The following is a 23599-nucleotide window of genomic DNA, read 5'->3' on the forward strand; positions in this document are numbered from 1 at the left end:
GCTTCCCCCTTGTGGTCATTCTTGGTATTACTCTAAGCCGTAATATTTTTCTCAGCATCACGTCTTTCCCCTGGCTGCTCTGCTCTTTCTGGGTCAGTTATTATTAAAAAAAAATCAAAAATAAAGGTTGATTTATCTTGAAAGCAACACGCTGCTCCACTCAGCGGTCGAGCTTTTGCTGCTGGTCTACCTGGTGGTTCTGGATCATTAACGGACACGCTCCTCTTGTCACGGGTTGGTTCGCCGTCCTCTGCGTACGCTACTGTAAATGTGGAGCTGGACTTCATTTGTCTCAGCCGACTGGACAGCTGGAATGTGACACGTGCATTGGAAAGTTTAGACGCGTTGTATTTTTCTTCTCTTTTTTTTTTTCCCCCCCATCTCTCATTTGCTTGCAATAAGTCAGAGCTCTTCTTCTTTAACCCTTTCCACCCTCTCTTCACGCTACCCCCCTGGCTGGAGGATGTCTGCAACCAGCTTGTTAACCTCCACATCCCACTGCCAAAATAGAGGCACCGGTGTTTGTTGTAAATTGAACATTACTGCAGTCACGCTGGCAGGATTTAAGAACTGTTGAGCAAATCAGAAAAATGAACCAGTCATGCAGAGATGTTTTTTTTTTTTTTTTTGTCTTTCCTTCAGCTTTTAGCTCATTTTATCACAGAGTGGCCAGTATTTGTACATATATAATGTTTCCCCCTTTTTTTTTTTTCTCGTGTGTCCGCATGTGGTTTGGCTTGAGTGTGGATGGAGGTTTTCTCGACAGCACGAACATAACACGTCCGTGAAAATCTAGGCCACAATGTCCAAGCTGTCATAAAGTTCACACCCTGTATTGTGTTGTAATGGAAATTGATGCTGCCATTCAGGGCTTAAGTGTGCATTTAAAAAGTATCCGTGCACAGACAAAAGTTCTGTTTTTGTTATTAATTTACTGTTTCCATGCGTCTCGTTCCCTAAAAACTCTTTTCATTCCAGTCAGCTCTCCGTAAAGTACTGTATAGCGTGCTGTAGCGTGTCTGCGTCCCTCTTGCAAGAGCACATCTTATTATCTGTGATCCAGTAACTCGGCACCAGTTCCTGACAGATTAAGCTATACATTTCACAACTAAGCAGGGTGTGACACATTTGGTTTGCCACATTTAATCCTATTTAAAAAGGAAGGATTGCCTTCAGGGTGTTCTCTGGAAGAACCACTGTTGTTAGTCGCTACAGACTCAGATAACCGAGCCCGCTACACTAGATTTGTCTCTGCTGTCACGGCCGCTACGACGCCGACGTGTTTTACCCTCATAGAAAAGTGTTCAGTCGGTCCATTAGCAATGCATTATGTCTGTGTTTGTATTAAGCAAGGGATGGGAATGAGTTGAAACGCCTCTGTAAAGTTTAAAAGACGGGAGACGAGCACATTTTTTTTATTTAACAAAGAAAACCACAGTAGCTCTTGTTTTTCTTTTTTTTTTTTTTGCACTTGAATTTTCACAGTACATCACACTTTTGCAAAACACTAAAAAAAAATAAGCAAAAAGAAAGGAAAACTAATTAAATCCACACACTTGATGTTCCCATATAACCAGGCTCTTTAAGGGAAAACAAACCTACACGTATCATGGCTTCGCAAGTGTTTCCACACTACGGTTGTCGTAGAGTATCATGTGAACGCTACAATCATTTAATGCTAAATAAATTCTTTGGATTTTGGTGTCAACAACACTGCTTGACTTTAAGACTGGGCGACCTTCCTAACCCAATACTTACTTACTTTCTTAGCTGTCAATTTTTACTTGTCTTTTGAAGATTCAAGAAATTAACTTTAATTAATAGGCTTCGACAAACGTCTGCCTAAACATATCTTAGATACTGTCCTGGTAAAAAAAAAAAAAATCCAGTGATGATGATTTGGCTAGCTCACTTCCAGTTTCATTTCACTGGCACCCAAGCAGTAAACGTACACTTTCAGAGCATAAACATGTCGACATTGCTCCAGGTGTAGCTGGACACTTTGTTTTGTTTTTTTGTTGTTGTTGTGGTTTTAAAATATAGTGAAGGTGCATACTTCTCTGACTTTATAGACTCCTTTTAATCTGTGACAGAACATTGAAATAACTAAAACAATTCTTCTATTTTACCTCAAAATAATATAACCACAGTAGAGATATTATATCTGTGCTCTACTTCTCTTCTTGGTTGCACTGTCTCTACTCAGCAGCAGTAGTATTTGCATTTACATTTGTGAACGCTAACTGACACAAGAGTAGCAAGTAGAAAGAGCATGTCAAAGAGGTACGTAGGCGACTACTCCTGTGTGTGTGTGTGTGTGTGTGTGTGTGTGTGTGTGTGTGTGAATGATACTCTGAACATGAGGAATGCATTACCTTGCATTGTTTTCTAACAAAAAAAAGGATGTGTATATCTGTAGTACTGTATGATTGTCATTCAGCAGTAAAATCTGTGAGTTTTCAGCATTTGGTTTTGTGACATTTGTTTACACCTTCAACCTGCAGCTTTACATTCGTGCACAAACCCACATGAATGCGTTACGTTCATAGGGTGCCTGAATAACCGTTTGCGTCGAGCTTATTTATGGTTGAAGCCACTAGTTCTTGATCTGCCCGGGCAGTGAATACACGCTTCAGATCCTGTTTCCTAACTCACAACACCAGCAACTGAACGCACCCCTTCCATTGGGTTAGGTTAGTGGCCCAGGAACTGGCTTGTCGATTGTGGTTTATCTAATAAATATTGCACTTATTGTTGAAACACAATATGCAGCGTGACTGGCATCATATAGACGTGTGACCTGCAGTGACTTATGCACTCCAGAGATGAAGAAATAATAGATGAACAGCGACGGAGTTGAAATCACCTCAACAAGCTAGATGATGATGGACATTGTGGCTGTGCAACAAAGAAAATGGGAGCGCAGTAAGGCTGCACATCCACCGGGAGCCCGTCTCCTCTGAATGGACAGGCCGCTGTGTTCATCATCTTCACAGAGCGCTCGGAGTTAAAACCACTTCAACTTACTGTGAGGACACTGTGCCCAGGAAAGGATTTTAGCCGCCTCAAATACGAGCTATCTGAATAGCATCTGTATTGTGTTCATGAGTGTGGCAGTGGAGAAGTTCAGTTCATGTGGGTGAAATGAGGCCTCTATCTAAAACGTATGTAAAAAATAATATTAATAATAATCACTGAGATAAGAGTAAGGGCTGTGCTTTTTTTTTTTTTTTTTTTTTTTTTTAAATTAAAACTCGACGGCTCTGGAGTGTGCTAGGCTGGTGGTCGTTTCAGATACTGGTGGTGATTACACATGATGTTGCACCTGAGGCTGTAGCTGAGCTGGGGCAGTGTTGAGGGAGTCTGTATGAGGCTCAAGGGTTGAAGGTAGGACTCTGTGTGATCCCGCTGTCCCTCAGTGTCGCTCTAGGAACCAGATCTCGTTCTGACGGTTGCTGTGAGCAGGGTTGGTGTAGCCGGCCACGATGAAGGAGTTGTTGAAACACTCATCTGGAGAGTCTAGCACCTCGGCCAAGGCGTTGATCTGATTGATGATGGTCACTTCGTTGGTGGGGCCGCTGAAGCCTCTGGAAAAATTAAATTTCACTGTTACTGGAGCAGGAAAAAACACACCAAGCATGAACACTACCCCTACAGTTGAACTAGAAAATGTGCAATAGTATCTTATTCTCTACTAACCTTGTGTATACCGTAGTAGCAGGCCAAACCTCAATGAAAATCTCACTGTCTTCAGCTTGTGGTGGCTGGGCCTGATGCTCAACAGGAAGGTAGTACGCCACGGTGACATCGTGGGAGATCACAGAATGATTCTCATCTGTGCGCACCACTGTCACGATAGGTAGCGTCATGCCTAGGTAGTTACCTGCATGAAGAAAATATCGTACCTGTCAGGCTCATTGGAATGTGTGTGTTTGGAGAATATGACCAGCAAATGAGATGCAGGACAAGGCAGAGGTTCAAGAGGCCAGATCTTGACTGAATGTGTAAATAGTCCCTTGTTGACTCACCTAAGGAGTTCTGCTGGCAGATGTATCTCATTATCCTCATAAAACCATAGCAGATGCTCTGTTCATATGTGTCTTCACGCATTGTTATACAAGCCCAGTTGCCCTTCTCATACTGGCGTTTCTCAAATAGCAGCTCCCCACACTGTAAAGTCAGAGACACCAGAAGATAAATATGATGTAAAAAACACATCTTTACTCACCTTTACTACTCGAAATGAACATAATTCAAGTTATACAGTGACTGAACTGACCAAAAATGATCTTCTAGCCAAAACTGGAGAGAGCTATGTTATAATAAAGCCATTTTATCAATATACCACAAGATACCAATTGCAATTTTAATTGTAATAATCATCAATCAATATTTTTTATGCTGGTCAGTAATTTTTTATGTTGGTTCAATAAAATAACCTGTAAAATGACCTCAGTCTTTGGGTGGCTGTGGCTCAGTAGGCAGAGCGGCTTGTCCACAAACCAAAGGGTTAGCGGTTCGATCGCCACATGCCGAAGTGTCCTTGAGCGAGACACTGAACCCCCAGTTGCTCCCAGTGCGTGGCACTGGTAGAAAAGTGCTATATAAAAGCAAGGCCATTTACCAAAAACAAGGCCATTTGGTCAGTTGATGTGTTATGTCGAGTTAATTACTGTACTTAGATCAATGATCAATATAATTCTTGGTTGTAGCCTTTAGATATACAGTACAACCCCTCTAAGAATAGGGTGAGCCATGATTGTCCTTTGTTCAACTGGAGTCTCCAGCCACGTTTTAAGGAACTAATTAACTCAAGTTAAACCAATTAGCCGTCTTTATTTATACGGTCCTCTAAGGAGTTTAAACAGCTTCTTGTACTGGGTGACACAGTCACCTCGTCGGAAATAAATAGCTGTAGATAATATCACTCATGTTCTGTAATAAAATACAAATTGGTGCATGTAAAAACCTGGACTTTTACTCTTCGGCACATGTACATTTAAAAGGAATACCTGATTTAAAACAAACCTGCAACCAGCTCAATCAAATTGAAAGTGTTTTTGACAGATACCCTTCGGATTAGCTTGAGATGTAAGGTCTTCATCTGCAGCTCTAGTTCCTAGTGACGATACACTCGTTTCCTTTTACTGGGTCACCGATTTGGTAGCTTTTCCATTTTTATGTACAACATGACAACGTAAAAGTCAGTGTGATACCTTCTCTTTGCGTGCAAGGAGAGTAAAAGGAACGTGTTCTCTGTGACTGCGTCCTTGGTTGTTGCTGGTTAGCTGTTGAATGGGTTCTGCCATATCTGTCAACCAGACAAAAAAAAATAAATACATGTGGAGTTGAAACCATGGTCCAAAATAAAAGCGTGCGTGTACACAAGTGAAAACCCTTTCAGAAGATGCCTCATGGTGTGTTTATGTTGGACACTGACAACCAAAACACTCGGTTACAAAACAAATACCTGCATGCCTGAGTTTGCCTGCGTAAGATAAAGAATGGAATGGAATGGATGTTTTTAGCCAGTTATGCTTCCTATTTTTATACCGTTTTGACCTTTTACGTTAACATAGCAAACATATCTTATGCACAGTCTGTATGAAAGATTACTCCAGTAATGCAGACAGTAATGTCTATTAGAGCGGATGGAGAGAACATTGGCTAAAGCTGCCCAAGGCCAGGTATAGACTGGTAATAACAGAGACAGACTATATTATGAGCCAAGGGTTTTGAAACACAGCAGCGTAACTTTTTTTTAACTCTTTTAAGACATTTCACTGTATTTATGCCTGTGTTACAATTACTGCATTTTATTTATTTTACACATGCTAAAAATAAAAGTAGTGCAGACCATACTGATAACAACTCATCCACAAATGGACCATCAAACAAATATTAACGGCTTAAACACACAAACTCCTTTCATTATGATGATGATTTTGTCAAATTAAATAATGGCATCGCGTTGTTGAACCGTTAAATAAAAGACATTCAAGGTGAACCCAATTCAATCACAATTTGTCAATCAATACCATGGAGGACAACTAGGTCAGAGGGACCTGTGGTATTTAGGTGATCGATCATTTGACAACCAACAGAGCTGTTGGCTGGTGTGCGATCAAGTATGTTCCTGATTAGGAGGAGTGGCTCCACATGGACTATGATCATGTACACCAATCAGGCATAACATTATGACCACTTTCCTAATAATGTGAAGGGCCTTTGGGTCCTATGGGTTGATGGGAAGGCGCTCTGTGGATCGGGCTTGTTTTTCATGTTTTTTGACTTGTTCTTAAACCGTTTTTGTGTGTGTGCCATCAAGGAGTGTCATTGTTATGGGGTGAGGGGGCCTGGTCTGGTCTAGGTGGGTGGTACATGTCTAAGTAACATCCACACGAATGACAGGTCCAAAAGTTTCCCAGCAGAACATTGAATTGTCACAAGATGGTCAATGTTAATTACTTCTCCTTGTAAACTTGTAAAATGTGACCTACCAACTTACTTTATATGCCATGAACTAGAAAGACAAGGAGTTGATGAAAACACAGCTCAGCCTAAACCACTGCTGAGTTACCCACACCTGCAGGCAAGTACTTCACGCATGTACAAGCAAGCTCATCAGTTTCTATGGCAGCACCTCCAGATCTAATCACTACAGATTTGTCGGCACGTCCCACTTTCAGTCGGTCTCATGTTCCACTAACCTTTGGTCTATTGTGTTTTTTTTTTCCCCATTATAATTTCCTGAAAAACACACATTTTTACATTTTTTGCCAACATCACTTTAAGCATATTCTCACTAAATTACAATTACGTTTAATATCCAAAATTGACTGCATAGGTTCTTAATGCTGCACCTATGTCTGTAACTTAAATGACATTTAAGTCAAAATAGCGTTTACATTTTATCAGCAGTAGACATTTCCTAACCTCAGATTATGAACAGAACACTCTGGTCTCTATAGTAGTCAGTGGGTGTGCCATCTGCTTATCTGTAAATGTACATAATGTCATGCATGTAGAGGGGCATGTAGTGGGAAATCGTACAAGAAGTACAGCACAGTCAATAATTACCTCTAATTGACTTTCAATACGCAATCAAGTAAAGTAGCTCCATATTAGAAAACCAAAATATTTTAAATACGTCGAGACAGAAGCATGTTGTAATGAACCCACAGCCACTTTGCATGAAGGACAATGCCAGGTGTGTTTGTGTTTTTGCAAGTCATCTTACTCTTTAGTTTACCCACTGTGGAGAAGGTTTAATGTGTGGACTGGCCTGTAATTTTAACCCTTGTACACAGCAAGCAAAACCACTATATACGGATGGAAATTGGAACATGCAAACTTGTTTCCCTTTTTATTCATTGTGTCTTTACTGGCGTGGAGTTGAAAAACACACTGTGCAGATGTCATTTGAGAACACTTTTGGCTTGCATCCTTGTAATTATAAATTTAATCTTGTTTACCAGCTAGACGTCCTCAATGCATCCCCGTGAGTTGATCATATCTGCTCCTCCGACTTCAATTTACTCTTTGCAACGGGTCATTGTGAATGTCCCCTGGAAATAATACCATCTTTGTCTCCATCATTAAAAGTATAGCCTGTAAAGGAACTTCACTGACAAATTATTGGTCCATTGCTAATGGAATTAAATGTGAAAAATGTAGCATCGGCTAACGTTAGCCAAACCAATGCCTTAAATTGCTGCAATCGGCAACTTCTCATGAGGTACAGCAGTCTGCATGACAAGCAGAGCTCCCACCTAACACCATTCCACCTTAATTAGAGAAAAGGAGTTTACTGTGGCCTTGCCTTGCCTCCTAATCTACTGTATTGTAGTGAGGCCACAACCCCAGTACCCGCAGAGGCTAGGAAGCTAATCCCCCAGCAAGTGATTTTGTTTTAAATCCTCAATTAGTACTGTGGTCTGACAGCAAAGGGAGGATGGTGTGCCACTTGGCGTTACTGTATTCCCACAGAGATGATGAATAGTCTAACCAGGCTATTCATTTTGTGTTTAACGCTGCTCCTTTGTTTTAATTTCACATTTCCTGAAATTCCAGTTCACTGCAAATTATGTAATCAAAAACAATTTAAGGTAAAAGTACTTAGTTTAAAACACTGGTGACTTGTAGACATATTAAACTAGCAGCAGGGGGTCACATGTAGAGGCAACATACCCTACCCTGGCCCGTACAGACAAGCATTTACTGTACATTAGTTGAAGTTAACAAGAAGGCACATGAGGGAAAGTTAGATATTTGAAGTGTGTTTTGAAAACAGCGTTCATTACTGTGAAGCAGGAATTAAAATGTCGAACTTAAGCTCAGCTCAATGGGTCCATTGTTCAGGTCTGTGTATCCAAGATCAGTGATTAGCAGTGACATGAAAGGTTCCAGAGTTCATGAATATTGTGGATGTCTCCCGTCGAACACAATGTCTGGCTTTTTAGGGTAAAACTCATGAAGCTACGAGCTGACAAAAATCTAATTCAACTAAAAAAACTGAATTCATGTCATTTTCGAGTGCACCATTGAACCGTTTTCCAGAGAATATAATGTCATGGCAATATACCTCAGAGATGAACCCATAGAAATATCAGTGACTGATAAAAAAGGGGAAGGTGTCTTAATTTCAAAGTGTGGTTTTACAAGATTAATTTAATTAGTTTAAGTGGTTATAACTGTCATAGTCATTGCAAAGGTATGTTTCCACTGTGGATTACATACAAAGAGTCCACATAGCAAATAGGGAGTGCAGACTATTTTACAATGTGTGTGTTTGCATTTTTGTGCTATGCAGGTGCTGCCCAAAGGACGGCTCAACTGCATGCTTAAGTCACACACTTGAATAGTCGGCTAGGCCAGTTCAGAGGTCGAAACCGAGCGAAACCTTGACCTGTTCTGACCACATTCCCTAGAGCTTGCGAACAGATCACACACCCAGATACAAAAATCAATACGTGGACTGTGAACTCAGCCACGGGAGTTAATGTAGAGCATATACACCTGTGGGCCTTCACCTGTCCAGCAGGGTGAATACATAAATAAAGGAAACGCTACTAGTCCAGCTTTCTTGTTTTGTATAATATTCTGTGAGCTACATTTACAGATCTAACCAAATAGTTGCAAATGCAGTCAATTCTGCATTTGTAGCTGCAGTATTAGGCTAAACACAAACCAAAAGCACAATTTGCACTGCAGCACAAGGAAACAAAACATTATGATTCTACTAGTGATTGTAAATAGGGCACACGATTGTCCGATAACAGAGCTGCTACCTTAGATAAATGGGGGTTATTATACTGATTATGCCTGTTACAAAGGGAAAAAACATTCACTTTATTTATTAAAACACAACTAACAGTATAAGTGGCTAATGCGTCCGTCTAATTTGTGCGCTTTCACTTTGTCGTCCCAACGCTTCATTTGATGAAAGTGTCTAGAGTGTGTTTACTGTGATGACATGCATTATGTATTTTTTTTAGCTTATTTTAAAAGTCAATGACAAATTCCATATTCCAGTAAATATGAGAGGCTGTGTTTTGTAGTGCTATTGGACAATATTGAGCCGAGACACGTTTCTATTATTTTGACAACCCCATTTTAGTCAGTGGGCTATGCCAAATAACAGAAACACTTAACGGCACCACAAACTACATCCTCCAAAAATGATCCTACAGTTGGAAGTACCACCTTTCTTACAGTGTTTCAACGTAAACATGACATTATAATGAAGGGAGATTTAGGGCAAGATTATATTAGAATGGATTTACTAGGGTACCTAATAAACTGGCAAGTGAGTGAATAATAAGCCTGAAAATGACACATTTGGGCATGATTTGATTGACTACATCCGAGCAAAATCTGTGTCTTAAACGCAATATATTCCTAATCTAAAAAATGCCACCTCTTATACCTCGCTATACATGCGCTCTCGTGCTTTCTGGCACAATTGTAAAGAGGTCAAATCTCCAGACCGACGGAAAGGCCATGAGCCGAAACGCATCAACCCATTTTCTGGTGTAACAGATTAAAGTGTGACATTACCAAATGTTTCCACTCAAAGGGCCTCAAAAGTATCTGCAGCTGACAAATGACTATTTCGTAAAGTAGGCCACGGGATCACATCTGCAAATATATGTGCTGTGTGGTAGATTCGTTGGAGATTAAAATATCAAACGCGTACAGCAGTATGCTCACATATTCTGCAAACGTCTAGTTACTAAAATAACAGGGATTTAAACCTCGCTAACACTCTGATCTCAACAGAAATCCCTCCAGGCTTCCTAGAGGTCCCATGACCGCACCAAACTTGTGTGTGTGTGTGTGTGTGAGCGTGTTATTGAACCTTATCGTTGTATCCTTAACAGTTTGCTCCTTTGGATTACAACCTGCCTGCATGCAAGGCCTTTTACTAATTTGTCAGCAAAGTTTCCCTTTGCATTTAAATTTGGTTTTAATACCTGTACAGTCGAAACACGTGGTTGCATGAGGGGAAAGGGAATGTCCTAGCTGGAAGTGTATGTGTGCCTCACTGGAAAATAGGTCAGTGTTCATGGTGGTAAGCCTTCAGAAAGTTGAGTAGTCTAAAAGTCAAACGTGTTGTTATTAGTTGTTGTTTTTCTAAAATGAAGTCTATATTACGAAGAGTAAATCTGAAAGTCTGTGGACTAAAACATAAAAGTTACTTGTTAGCTAAGTAAACTAGCTCGTGTAGATTTTACTTATTTATTATTATGATTATTACTGGCATATTTGTACCTTGGGAAACTTCCACTTGGTGTCCCCTGGCTACGTCCTGCCAGTAATGCAGCAGCCGGTCGTCGTCTTCCTCCATGGTTTCTCCTTCCTCTTCCAGGCTGCCGTTGCCCGAGTCTGACAACTGGTCCTCCGAGAAAGACTCCAGGTCCTCCAGGGTGATCATCCCGTGTCGGTCGGGGCTGCTGTTGCTACCACCACCGCCGCCGCCGCCGCTTCCACCTCCGCCGCCACTCATCTGGCAGCCACCCCGGTCCATTTCGCTTCTCAATTCTAGCTAGTAAAACACCTCAAATGGTTGCAAAAAGGAAGTTAAAAAGCTAAAAACGCGTATGAACCGTCGCTAAATTTACGCTTTTTAAAAAAAAAAAAAATATTAAAGTCCGAGTCGTTTTTATTTTTTTTTATATATTTTTTTTTCTTCGGCTACTCCGGATTAAGACAGCCGTCAGTCTCTGGTCAACAAACCAGGCGCTACTGCGCTTTACACGACGCATTTAGCCATGTTTACCGTCGCCGCGTTATGTCTGACACAAGCGAGACATAGTTTTTTTACTTTATATTCGCAAAAAAACAAATAATAATAATAAAAAAAGGCTTCTTCGCTTATTGACGGTGGCGTGAAGCTTCTCTTCTCGTAGCCGGAGGTGAAAGCGTTGTTTATAGAGATGAGGGCGGACCGAGACACCACGTGACACTGCGGGCTCTCACGGCCCCGCCCCCTCCTCCTGGTGCCGTCTGCGATAATAAATAGGTGAGACCCCCCCCCAAACCTGAGACCCCCCCCCACAACGACAAATAAATAATAAAATAATAAAATAACATTTTCTTTACTTCTTAAATAAAACTGAGCTTAATAGCGTCCTCTTATTCAGGAAAACACACATTTGTTATTGACAAAGTGAAAAAAAAGATTCATTCAAAACTGACTCCGTACAAGCTCTAAAAACCTCTATTTCTATTTTTTTATTATGTGTATTTATATCTTTTTATTCTTATTTATACTTTTGTTCTGTTAATTTTATTTCAGTTTGCGTTGTGTTTGCAAAAGAGCTTCAAGTAAGGCAAAAAAAAAAATGCATATTATAATAGTTTGATTTATTTACCACCCTATCAACTGTCTTCTCTTTAAAATTTGACACACGGAATAATCAAAACATTTATTTTTATTTTTAACATTTTATCTCACGATGAAAAGCGTCTCAAAAGATAGATTTATCCTGTGTGAAATTTGGTATCCAGTAGCATCATTACACAGACAGGGCATTCACATTCGGTAAAAGGGTAATAAATAAAAAGTGCAGAGAGGCAGAAATGTATAATAGTATATATTAAATAATAATTATATCCCTGTCTCCTTACAACATCCTAAAATGGCATTTTTTTTTTTTTTTTGAATGAATGTGTTCGGTTACAGTGACGGCCGTCTTATTTGTCTGTTGTGTTGTGTTTGTTTTTCGTGACTGCTCGCCGCATGCCATTGTTTGCATCCCGACGCTTTAAGAAACCGATGAACGTCTTGACAACAGGCCACTCAGTGTGGTGGAGGGCAGGAAGGAGTGAGTCATGAATGCGTACATGTGTCTGCCTGCTGCGACTGGCTTTGTGTAAGTGTAACGGGGGCAAGGGGTAAATTCTGAAAACGTGGGATGATATTGCATTTTGAATAATCGTCTCGTCTGTTTGCGCCGGTAGATCATTTCACGTCTTTTTAATAAAGCTTCTGTTTATGTAGGTGGTGATAGACGACAACAACAACAAAAATCCCAGTTGAAGGATTATGAACAAACATGGATTTGTACACTAGGGGACAGACTACGCAGGATTTCCTCAGTTCTGTGTGTTGCTGCAACAGCCGGCCACCATGTTGCACCCTTCAACATGCACGTACCAAGAACGTTATATAATCCACTATAGTCTGTGTGGGAGCTTGTGTTTAAATGCACACATGCGCTGACACACAGATTATGCTCTATGAGGAGGAGGACCCCTGCATGGCTGCATCCAGCTACACATCCCTCGGGTGTGTCTTTGACCTCAAGTCTGTGGATTAGAAATCGTCACAGCCAGACACAAGTTAGCGATCTCGCCGTCTTTGCAGGGATAGCCGTGTCATCATTTATCACATGATTTTTTTTAATTTCCACTCTCCAACTGAGCACAGCGTCTGGGCTTTTCCTCTCTGTACCGCTCATACTATAACCGTCAGTGCCTCTACACCAATACAGATGCACACTCCATTCAGTCATTCCCGTTGTTGACATCCGGGACTGAGAGTCGAGTTTAGTGTGGGTTCCTGTTATTAATAGCTGCCTACACACAGGCTTTTTCACTCATTCCTCACGTCACTTAGCTCCATGCCCCTCAGCCAATCAGCTGCTGGCGCACACTGAGCATGCTCGGTGAGGCTGAACCCTACAGTGTTGTCATTTGGCCCCCGTCCTTTCCTCCTCCTCCTCCTCCTCCTCCTCCTCCTCTCTTTCTCCTATCCTCGTTTTAACAATCTTACTGGCTTTAGGATGAATCCAAATCTAACACCCACTCCCTTTTCAGTATTTTTTGAAGACCTTGCACAGATTTCATTCATCCCTCGCCCACGACATGCCTCACTGTTAAATATTTCTTCGCCGTCATCATTTTTTACATTATCAGGGTTAAAGTGAAGAAATGAAATCAAGCTGAAAATATTGTTCACGGTGTTGTTTTTAGAAGGTGCTTCTTAGGCTTTTATTTAATCTTATGCTGTCACCTGAAACACAGTAGCGGTAATTCTCTGCTTCAAATAATTGGTGCGTAAAATTAATTAGTGTAAAGTGCTGTTTCTGTCAACACCTACGTTCTTATTATCACTGCACAGAAGACTTCAGCTTTAGGTGTGAACTGTTACATGCTCTCTACTTACTTTGTACTCACTTCACTTAAAAATTCCCATCTGTGACATATACTTGCTTGAGTGTAAAAAAATTAAAAATCAGGAATGCTGTAGCACTCGGACCCTTCGCTTCACTGAAGTCCTTATCTCTGAAAGAGAAGCCCATAGTCCAGCTCTTCAGACATATCAGAATATTAATATCAGCTAGCTTCCAAGATTCAAAGTGTAAAGAGAGTGGATACCTTTTGAGAACAAACTAGCCCTGACAATACGGACAGACAAAGGCGGTAGTTAGCACTTAACAAGTGAGCACAGGCTTAAACGTATCTGAAAGGTGTAAATGAGGGTGTAGCAAACAAAACAGCCGCTACTATTACGCTGTTTTATTATTATTATTATTATTGTCGAAGTAGCAGCACACGCGCTTTTTTCGCTCAGCACATTCTGTTACTCGCTCCCCATTTCGACCAGACAAAAACAGCGACCTCACTAATCTGGTTCTGTGTAATCTCATAATCTGGACCTGACCGCCACACAAAGATTTCCACGTTGAGCTCCACCTGTCAACCAGCTACGGAGAGGGAGCTGAGGGGCCGTAGCCAGCTTGTGGCTTTTTATGTCAGTGTGTGAAGCAGAAATAGATTATTATGATTGAAGGTTAGACGAGTGAGTGGATAAATAAGTGTAGAGACATGTTTGTTGTACTTACTGTATCCTCAGCTAGTGTCGCAAAAAAATCTCATTATGACCACCTTCCTAATACCCCTTGTGCCTCCAAAACAGTTGCGACTCATCAGAGAATGGACATGGGCCTTCTGAGGGTGTCCTGTGGTGTCTGGAAACAGGATGTTGTTAGTGGGGGGCCTTTGGGTCGTATGGGTTGAGGGGAGGGGCCTCTGTGGATCAGGCTTGTTCCAGTGCATCCCACAGATACTTGATCAGTTTGGGATCTAGTGAATTTGGAGGCCAGGTCAACACCTTGTGCTGTTGGGTTGTTCCTAAATCGTTTTTGTGCGTATGCCATCAAGGAGTGTCATTGCTATGGGGTGGGGGTGCCTGGTCTGGTCTAGGTGGGTGGTACATGTCTAAGTAACATGCACACAAATACCACGTCCAAAAGTTTCCCAGCAGAACATTGAATTGTCACAAGATGGTGAATGTTATTTACATCTCCTGTCAGTGGTCACAATCTTGTGGCTGACAGGTGTATATAATATTTGTCCAAACAGTGAGGTGATGGTAAAGCCATGGAGAGTGAGTGGAGCCATGACCCCATCCACCTTGGCATCACTTAAGCCTTGATAATATAAACATGTTCATTTCTGCTGTGAAGTCGAGCATATTAAAATAGGAACAAGATGACTCACCTTTTTAGTTAGTTTCAAGTGGCCAATCAAGAAATGACAGTTTTTGGCACTTACACATTGGCTTTATTATTCAACCCCGGAGTTTGTTGTTTTGCTAAATCAACTGTAATCCCGTCTTGAACTGTATTAGAGTCAACCTACGGAGAGCAGGAATTTTCAGTCGGAGCCAAAGTGCTTTAAAACCAGTTTAAGTTTCTGAGAAATGGCATGACCTTGAGCCTGCAGATCATTATGGCTGCCATTCAGTTGCTCCGCACCCTGTTTATAATTTTTTCAAAACAGTGGCGAACAAACTGTACGTTTTAGCAGCAGGAAATGTGACACAGTGTTTGTTAATTTAGGCAAACACGAGTGTCTTGCTGCCAGGGTTGTTCTTGTCGCTTCATGTGGCGAAGATCTGGTGTTTGAATCAGACCTCGGTGCTACTGACGGACATAATTTTTCCCTTCTCACCAGTCCTTCTCAAACACACAACCACTATGAAGCATAAAAGAAAATGATCTGCTTTAAAGTATGCTATTCATCAGTAAACCTTGATACCTTTAGCTTATTTCAAGACAAAGTAAAACGTAATTTTAATACACTACACTACACTACTCCCTGTTCCATCTTGTCTCTCTTCATCCGTGCCCTGTGTTACGTGTCCAGTCCTGCATTGTGCAATCACATAATGTTTCCATCACTGGCCCATCATTTCCTCTTCACACTGTACGTACCTATTATGTGCATTTATCTAGACGTAGAAAGTATTACTTGCCGTAGCACTTGGTCATCCATTATCTGTTTTGTAACCTTTTTATTTCAGTTTTTTTATGAGCATTCAATCTCCTGTACTTTCTGTACCGGCAACAGATCATCTGATAGTACGTTTTAACTAGGCAAACTTTCAAATACACTTATCTGTGTCGAGCCCTAATTTCCTCAGTCAGTCCCTTTTGGCGATCAGGTTTAAGACGTATCATGTATGATGAGGCACAAACCCTAATCAGATGGTCAGGGCCTTCTTTACACTCTCGTGGGAGGATGTTTAGGGCCAGGTGATATATCTGTTGATGTTTTCCGAAAGGTCAGTGGAATTAAACGTCGTTATTCAACCATTTGCCTTTTGTCATCGTAAGCCCTACGCTCGTAAACAGGCAGAAGTTAGAAGCGTTTACAGTCGACGAGGGAATCCTTATTTTTAATTCGTTATCTAGCTTTTCTTCTGAGTGATTGTTTCTTGTTGTTGCTTAAGTGATTGCCGTGGTTGTTGTAGAACGCTAGGATTAGATTGCAAAATGAGACAGCGGTTGCAGACTGCTACTCAGAGGAGCAGCTCTAGTGTGTCTGGGCTGTAGTCATCACTTATTTTGTTGATTCCGAGGCTCGAATGACCCCAAAACAACTAAATTGCTTTTCATCTGTTGCAAAATGTCATTTTCATACACCCAATTGATTCCAACAGGCAACCCACTTCTTCTTTCTGGGCTCTCTTTTATTCTGCTCACTATGTATAGCAGTACGCCCGCACAGCTGAAATTGAAATTGTTATGAGCCGGCCTGCCATTATCTGCGGCCGTGAGGATGAATAGACGTTGTAAAAGCTGTCTCTTGGACAAACTGCTTTCACCTATATTCCCATTATAAGGAAACAAGGATAAGAGAAAGGGAAAAAGACATTTTTGTGCTAATGTGAAGACGGCGTGCTTGAAAGTGCTCACAGAGTGCATGTGTGGATGCTCCTTTGTGTCAACCCTATTCAGCCTACAGTCGTTAGTCTGATGCATTACCCCTAATGCAGGAAATGGCTTATTATCGATGACCTAGTTTTTTAATCTTCTTGCCAGGTGCTGGAGAAATTCATGTCTCGCCTGGTCCAGAACCGAGTGATGGCCCACAAGGATCTGCGGACTCTCTCCAAATACCAGCTGATTCTTGCCAGGGATCAGTTTCGCAAGAACCCGCCACCTTTCATCAAGGCATGGACACTTATGTGATCTGACGCACAACCTTTTATAAGTGCTGGTTATCGTTTTCAAGATCTACAAAGCTTAGAAACGGCAAAGTGTAGTGAAAGGACAAATCTCACATATAAATACACACATTGTAGCTAATGTTATAAATTTAATCATTATAGTGGCTATAATTTGTATTTTCATTACATAGGAATGTATTAATGGGTCAGTCATAGTTTTTATAAGCTTAAAGGGGAACTAATGTTTTTTACAACCTGGACTTTATTTCTGGCATAAAATACGATCGTTTACTCACCCATATAACTTTTGTGTAATTTGTATTGGTTCGGGAGATATTTAGATCAGCGTATATCCATATAGTGGGAGTGACTGGGGCACCGAAACGCAGCCTCTAAATAACGCATTATCTGCTGTGAAAATCGTTCATTTCACCAATATTTGTTATCCTATGCTAGTGCTACCTGTTGTCATCTTCCGGGGTCTGTAGATTGACCTACAAACCCTGGATGATGACATCTCTGAGCGCCGCATGCACCCGCAACGGTCGGCTTGTTTACCTGTAATTTGCTACTGCTAGTTTTTTGCAACATGGCTGAATATTTTTCCGATTCTGAGGTTGTGGACGAACCATAGCAGTAGCAAATTACAGGTAAACAAGCCGACCGTTGCGGGTGCGTGCGGCACACAGAGATGACATCGTCCAGGTCAGAAGACATCATCCAGGGTCTGTAGGTCAGGCTACAGACCCCGGATGATGATAACAGGTAACTCCGGACTTCACGGGGAACAGCACTAGCGTACGATAACAAAATATTGGTGAAATGAACGAGTTTCGTGGCAGATAATGCGTTACATAGAGGCTGCGTTTCGGTGCCCCAGTCACTCCCACTATATGGATATACGCTGATCCAATTATCTCCCGAACCAATACAAATTACACAAAAGTTATATGGGTGAGTAAACGATCATATTATATGCCAGAAATAAGGTCCATGTTGTAAGAAAACAGTAGTTCCCCTTTAAGGTTTATTTAAGTCTAACAGGATTGCAGGCAGGATTATGAGTTACAGAAATACAAATCCATCTTATCTCGGTCATAATGCATTCGTCACAATATCTAGAACCCAATATCCGTAATTTGCGTGATTAGAAATTCATTTAGTGAGGTCAAGTTTTTGTAATCTTGCAAATGGCTCCAAGCAATGGGAGCTGCAGACTTAACAGAAATAGGTCCCTTCTTAAGGCTCTGAATCTGTTGGTAAAATTGAGGTTGACTGCGAATACAGTCATAAATAGGAACGTACCAATGGTTAAGCATATGTCTGGACAAGGCAGACCACCCGAACTTGACACGCAAGGGCCGATGGAGAATAAGGGAATTAATTAGTCTAATTTTGGACTTGAAAGATGGGCGAGACCTGTAAAATAAAAACACAGCTGACTACCTGCTCTGGACCAATCATCCAAACAGACAAAGCATGAAATATGGTAGAGGTTTTAGCAGCACAGGAGCAACATACAGTAGTTCCCTCTGGAGTTGGTTAAGACCATAAGAAAAGCTAAAAGAGGATGAATATTGGACTTACACTCACAGGGAATGAGTTTTATACCCTTATCCTGTAGCTACTGGATATCAGAAGCTAAATTAATTACATTTGTCAATAAAAAAACAATGTGTTAGTACAGTAGAAGTAGTACAAAATATGGTATTTGAACAGTTACTATATCTTAAGCTTATACAAAGAATATTTTCTTTATTTTAATAAAATAATTTTATTAAGTTTTTGCTTCTGTTTCAAAGTGACAGCCTTTTACCATTTTGCCTCTGGATTTCCTTTATCTTCTAACAATATTTTCCAGCATGGTCGAATATTTTAATCACATTCTTGCTGCTGGTCTCACGGACTCACATGCCCCGTTGCGCTCTGCAGGGTCCACAGCAGGGAATGCTGGAGGGCGACTTTGCCCTTTGCATTAGCTTGTACCACGGCTACGAGCTGCTGATGCAGATGGGCCTCCGATCGCTGTTCTTTTACATCCAGGGGATCATGGACGGATCCAGAGGTCAGTCACTTTACCCCCAGCTCTTCAGCGTATTTCACTGAGCATAACAGACAGCTTATGCTCTAATTAGGGAACACCGGTGCCTCTTGTTGCTTGTACACTAAATAACGTGCGTATGAGTTTGTTCCTGTATCTGTTTTTTTTTTGGACTCAGAGATGTCCAGGGCCAAGAATGAACTGCAGAGGATACCCACGTTCTCTGACCTTTACCGTGAGATGGAGACGATGTTTGTGAAGCCATCTGCTGGTACATGAGCTCTCACATTCATACCACAAAAGGAAAAAATAATATTGCCCCGTGCATATTATTTGACTATTTTCTCTCTATCTGTGATGAATATTTCCAGGTCCAGATGAGCCATTCATTTATAGCCACCCCAAACTGGAGAAACTGGAGGAGGTGGTGCTGCAGCACTTCAGACGGTGGGCTGAGAGCTCCGCGAACAGTGATGGTGATTTATGATGTTACACATACATAAAAACTTTCAGGTTAAAGCTGAATTTGTGTTTAAAGTGTTTAAAATCCTCTGTTATTTTCAAAGCATTCTCAAACCATCTAAAACCAAAGTAGATCATTTAGTGCCCTATACACTGAGCCAATTATTTGACTTTGAAGCAACGACCAGACTGAATTTAGATGTGGGTGTGTTTTAATTGTCAGAATACCACAAGAATCTACTCGGTTTCCTCGTTTGTCTCGTTAACGTCCAGGTTCGGGTCCTCGGGAGGTGAGCACGCGCGTCATGATCTTTTCATCGTTTCGGGAGAGCGTGCAGGAGATCGCGGCCATGTTGGACCGCCACGCCCCGCTGATCAAGGTCATGACCTTTATGGGCCAAGCCTCAGCTGGGAAGGGGGTCAGAGGCTTCACTCAGAAAGAACAGCTGGAGGTAGGCTCCCCTTCTCAGTCAAAATTACCCTCGCAATAGCACTTGCGATTTAGTTCTGTTGGTATTTTGGATAAGTCACCATCAATTTTACTTTTACTGTCTATGATTCACATTCAGTCTGATTAATGTTCAGCTGTAATGGTACAGTATGATCCCTGGTTTCCATAGCAGACCCTCTTTTGGTAATACGTGTTTAGCTTGCTCTGTCATGCTGTGGTTGTCAGTGGCGGGTAAGAAGATACGGGGAAAAAAGAACAATTGTTTCAGCCAAAAATGGAGCAGGGCTTTTTTGCTGCGAGACGGAACACGGATGCGTTGCTGTTTTGAATTTGACTGGTATCATTTACATCTGTTTAGTGTCGCAGTGTACCTTATAAAACAGAAGAAAATGTTCTGCACGTATATTAATTTCATTGCTGTTTTCATTTTCATTGTTGTTTCTCCCTGTGGACTGACATGCATCTGCACAGTGTGTCCCACTGGCCGTTCTGTATATATTATATAATATAGCATAAATAGATCCGACGTAAATGCGTGAAAGGTCTATAAAAGGGTGGAATATGTAGCACAGATATATGTTTACACTCTACAGTTATTATGCAATGCTGCAGGTTAAATAGAAGCTTGAATAAGACGGAAATGTTAACACGCTTTTACAATTTATAGCCTCCTTTCTGCTTTTCTTGTGTTGCAGGTGGTGCAGAAGTTCAGACAGGGAGGCTTCAACACACTGGTGTCGACCTGCGTGGGGGAAGAAGGCCTGGATATCGGAGAGGTCGACCTCATCGTTTGCTTTGACGCGCAGAAGAATCCCATCCGCCTGGTGCAGCGAATGGGACGTACCGGTCGTAAGCGGCAGGGACGCATTGTTGTCGTCCTTGCTGAGGGACGGGAGGAGAGGGTGGGTGTTCCTCTCTTTTTTTTTTGGTTTTTACACCTACGAAATAAAATGCACGTAACATTTTTTAAATGAGACATGATGCCTAAACTTTAGCCTTTGTTTTCCCTCAGACGTACAATCAGAGTCAGAGCAACAAGCGCAGTGTTTACAAGTCCATCCTTAGCAGCAAAAGCGGGTTCCACTTATACCCCAACAGCCCCCGCATGCTACCCGAGGGGGTGACCCCAACCCTCCACAAGATGTACATCACCTGTGGGCAGTTTGACCACCGGGAGGGCAGCAGGAGGTCAGTTAGGGGTCGAAGGTCCAACTCCGAGGGACGGGCCTCGCTCATCCACCCTCAGAACCTGAGTAAGTGACAATCTAGCTGGGTAATTGGAACGTGTGTTTCGGGATTTTGTAACCCGTGTGCGCATCTGATGGCAGTTCAGCAGGGCCGCGCGACGTCCGATGGATTTCTGAGCAGCGAGGAATATTCCCTGTGGGCGTCCACCGTGAAGCTGGAAGAGCACGAAGCTCACCCGACCCTGAAGCAGTCCCGCTTCGTGTCTATACCCGGTGACCCTCCACCTCAGGTTTCTTTATTTTTGCTTTCTCAAGCATGCAGAAAAGTGAACGCATCCCTGTTAACCAAGCATATTTTTGTGTTGTAAATCATGTTCGAACTTTTATACCCTTACTTTAAAATATACAACCTATTTAATGTCACTGAGAACCAAAAATGAATACATGTCACATTTGTTTGAAAACGAAATTATTTCACATCACAAAAATCTATTCTCTGTTATAATTCTTGTTGTCAGGTTTCATCCTTTAAAATTACATGTAATGACCGCTAGTTTTCAAATCAAAATGAAGAAAGACAGCGTAGCCCATAACAGGAAACTATTATAGCTGAGAACATAATAGGAAAAAATGACTAGAAATTACGAATGGTGTGTGGAATAGTTCCCTTCCAGCATTTGAAAGTGCAGCTGCCGCGATTTCCGATGGAAAACCCTCCTGCCCACAGCTGGAAAATGATGCCTGGAAAAGCCAGTGTGTCTGATTTTACATTGGCTTAAATCTAAGTATTTCTTCTAATGCATTATATCTTATGTAAGGAGGACGTTTCCAGAGGGGGCCCACCGTCCAGAGAGCTGTCTTTGTGGGAATGGAGACACTGGCAGCACAAAGCGCTTCCTACCCATGCCGTTGATCATTCCCTCCGCTGCAACCACTTCATTGAGCTGATGCAGCTCATAGACCGCATGAAAGAGGAGAGCGAGGTGAGAAAAGGGACGACTAGTTAAATGCATTTTTGTTTTCTGTGAGGATATGCTGTCGACTAGATAAATTAAGGAAAATCAATTTAAATGAGAAGACAGTTTAACTACAAATCAATCTGTTTCCAGTCTTCAGTAAATCAGGTTCCTGCTGGTAGGAAAGCAGTTTTTTCTTTTTTCCCCCCAAACATCTTGCATAAATCTTGCTCCATTTCATAAACGACAAACTGTAGTGTGTATTCGCCCAAGGGCAAACCAAAGTTTATAAACTTACGAGGCTGCAAGGAGTCAGCTGAGTTGCATGTGAACACACAATTGTGGTTTGTGTCAAGTTACTAAATTCATCGTTTCGACCTGGAAGGCAAATTCCTTTCGTGACGTGACTGTGCCTTTAGGAAACAAAAACTATTAATTAGTTTTATTGTTTGTTTGTGGTTTAGTCCTCCTCTCGTCTTAATTGTCTCGACAACATCTAACTGATTGAAGTGATTTCTATGTGTGTATATATAGTCTTTTTCAAGGTTTTTCTACACCGGAACGCAGCATGTTTCATTATTTCCAGTAAGTAAAGCTGCTAAAGAGCAAAAGTGGATGTTTACTTCTTCACGATCTTCCAGCTCATAATTCATCTTTTTTTTTTTTGGTCTTGATCCGGCTGCAGCTCGGCTTGTGGTCTTAGCTCCCAGTCGACAGCGACCTTGTGGTTGTGGTAGCTTCAGTGAATCGATTTAATCAGCGAGGTTCACTAGGTTCACTCGAGCTGCTCACACAACAGTTGTTGTCATGGTGAGCCCGCAGAGCGTATGAAGAAGGGATGATGGGCATAGTTCTTTTAACTCTATTGAAGGCTATGTTGTTTTGGCGTGATGTAATCTAAATCAGGGCCAGGTCGCACATCCACACTGCTCTACCGCCTCTCTCCTCCCAACCCCGTTTACATTTAGAAAGTGTATTCATATCACAGACCTTATCGCCTCCAGATTCTGCTTTTAAAGGGTGTTACGGGGCTCCTCGCCTCACCATCTGCTCTTGCACAAGATCCTGCCATCGATAAGAACCCCCGCATTTGTTCAAATCCTCGAAATTGGGTCAGAGATTACGATAAAACTGAATATTGGCTGAAATAACAGGTCGGTTCTTATTACTTTTTTTTTTCCCTCTCTCTTTTTGTTCACTGCGGGTCTTGACCGTACTCAGGAAGGAGAAAATGAGCCCACCTGTAAAAACGAAACAAGATTACTGGGCAAGATGGCAGCTAACGTCTCACATGCCTTTGTGGAAATATTCGGGTCAAGAAGCAATGAGGACATTACAGCACATGTATTCACACTTTTAATTGTATGCAGTTATGACAAGACAACAGTGTTTAGTCTACAAAAAGTGAAAATAAAATGTATTGAACTGCTGTAGTGCACAAAACCCCACACGTTGATTACACTATGTAAGTCCAACACTGACATTTTTTAATCTCTGTTTTGGTCTTTACCAATTATTGAGGGAAATATTAAATCATAG

The 23599-nt window shown here is 41.6% G+C and overlaps 2 protein-coding genes across 2 annotated transcripts in view; one reads left to right on the top strand and one right to left on the bottom strand.

Annotated features, from left to right (window-relative positions):
- fancm (FA complementation group M) overlaps window positions 1–23599 on the top strand; it is a gene marked incomplete at its 5' end in the record, with an annotated part of 38870 nt that overhangs the window by 2550 nt on the left and 12721 nt on the right. The window contains 9 exons of the mRNA XM_084569137.1: window positions 16836–16967; window positions 18896–19028; window positions 19183–19275; window positions 19376–19480; window positions 19740–19918; window positions 20613–20819; window positions 20930–21170; window positions 21246–21394; window positions 21923–22087. Coding sequence (XP_084425263.1) covers window positions 16836–16967; window positions 18896–19028; window positions 19183–19275; window positions 19376–19480; window positions 19740–19918; window positions 20613–20819; window positions 20930–21170; window positions 21246–21394; window positions 21923–22087 — 1404 coding nt within the window. The remainder of the gene's footprint in view (window positions 1–16835; window positions 16968–18895; window positions 19029–19182; window positions 19276–19375; window positions 19481–19739; window positions 19919–20612; window positions 20820–20929; window positions 21171–21245; window positions 21395–21922; window positions 22088–23599) is intronic.
- Window positions 136–11411, bottom strand: soul3 (heme-binding protein soul3). Its single transcript, XM_084569136.1, has 5 exons — window positions 10774–11411; window positions 5217–5311; window positions 4029–4170; window positions 3700–3883; window positions 136–3587 (listed from the first exon to the last, which is right to left on the bottom strand). Exons 1-5 carry the CDS (start codon window positions 11027–11029, stop codon window positions 3416–3418), a joined length of 849 nt encoding a protein of 282 aa, XP_084425262.1. The 5' UTR covers window positions 11030–11411; the 3' UTR covers window positions 136–3415.

This window comes from Chelon labrosus (assembly GCF_963514085.1).
Source record: "Chelon labrosus genome assembly, chromosome: 20".
In the NCBI taxonomy this organism is placed as follows: Eukaryota; Metazoa; Chordata; class Actinopteri; order Mugiliformes; family Mugilidae; genus Chelon; species Chelon labrosus.

Coding starts and splice junctions, on each gene's coding strand:
- soul3 (XM_084569136.1), bottom strand. CDS start 11,029: ATGGACCGGGGTGGCTGCCAGATGAGTGGCGGCGGAGGTGGAAGCGGC. Junction 5,312..10,773: donor CCAAGTGGAAGTTTCCCAAG/GTACAAATATGC, acceptor TCTGGTTGACAG/ATATGGCAGAACCCATTCAA. Junction 3,884..4,028: donor CTGCCAGCAGAACTCCTTAG/GTGAGTCAACAA, acceptor TTCTTCATGCAG/GTAACTACCTAGGCATGACG.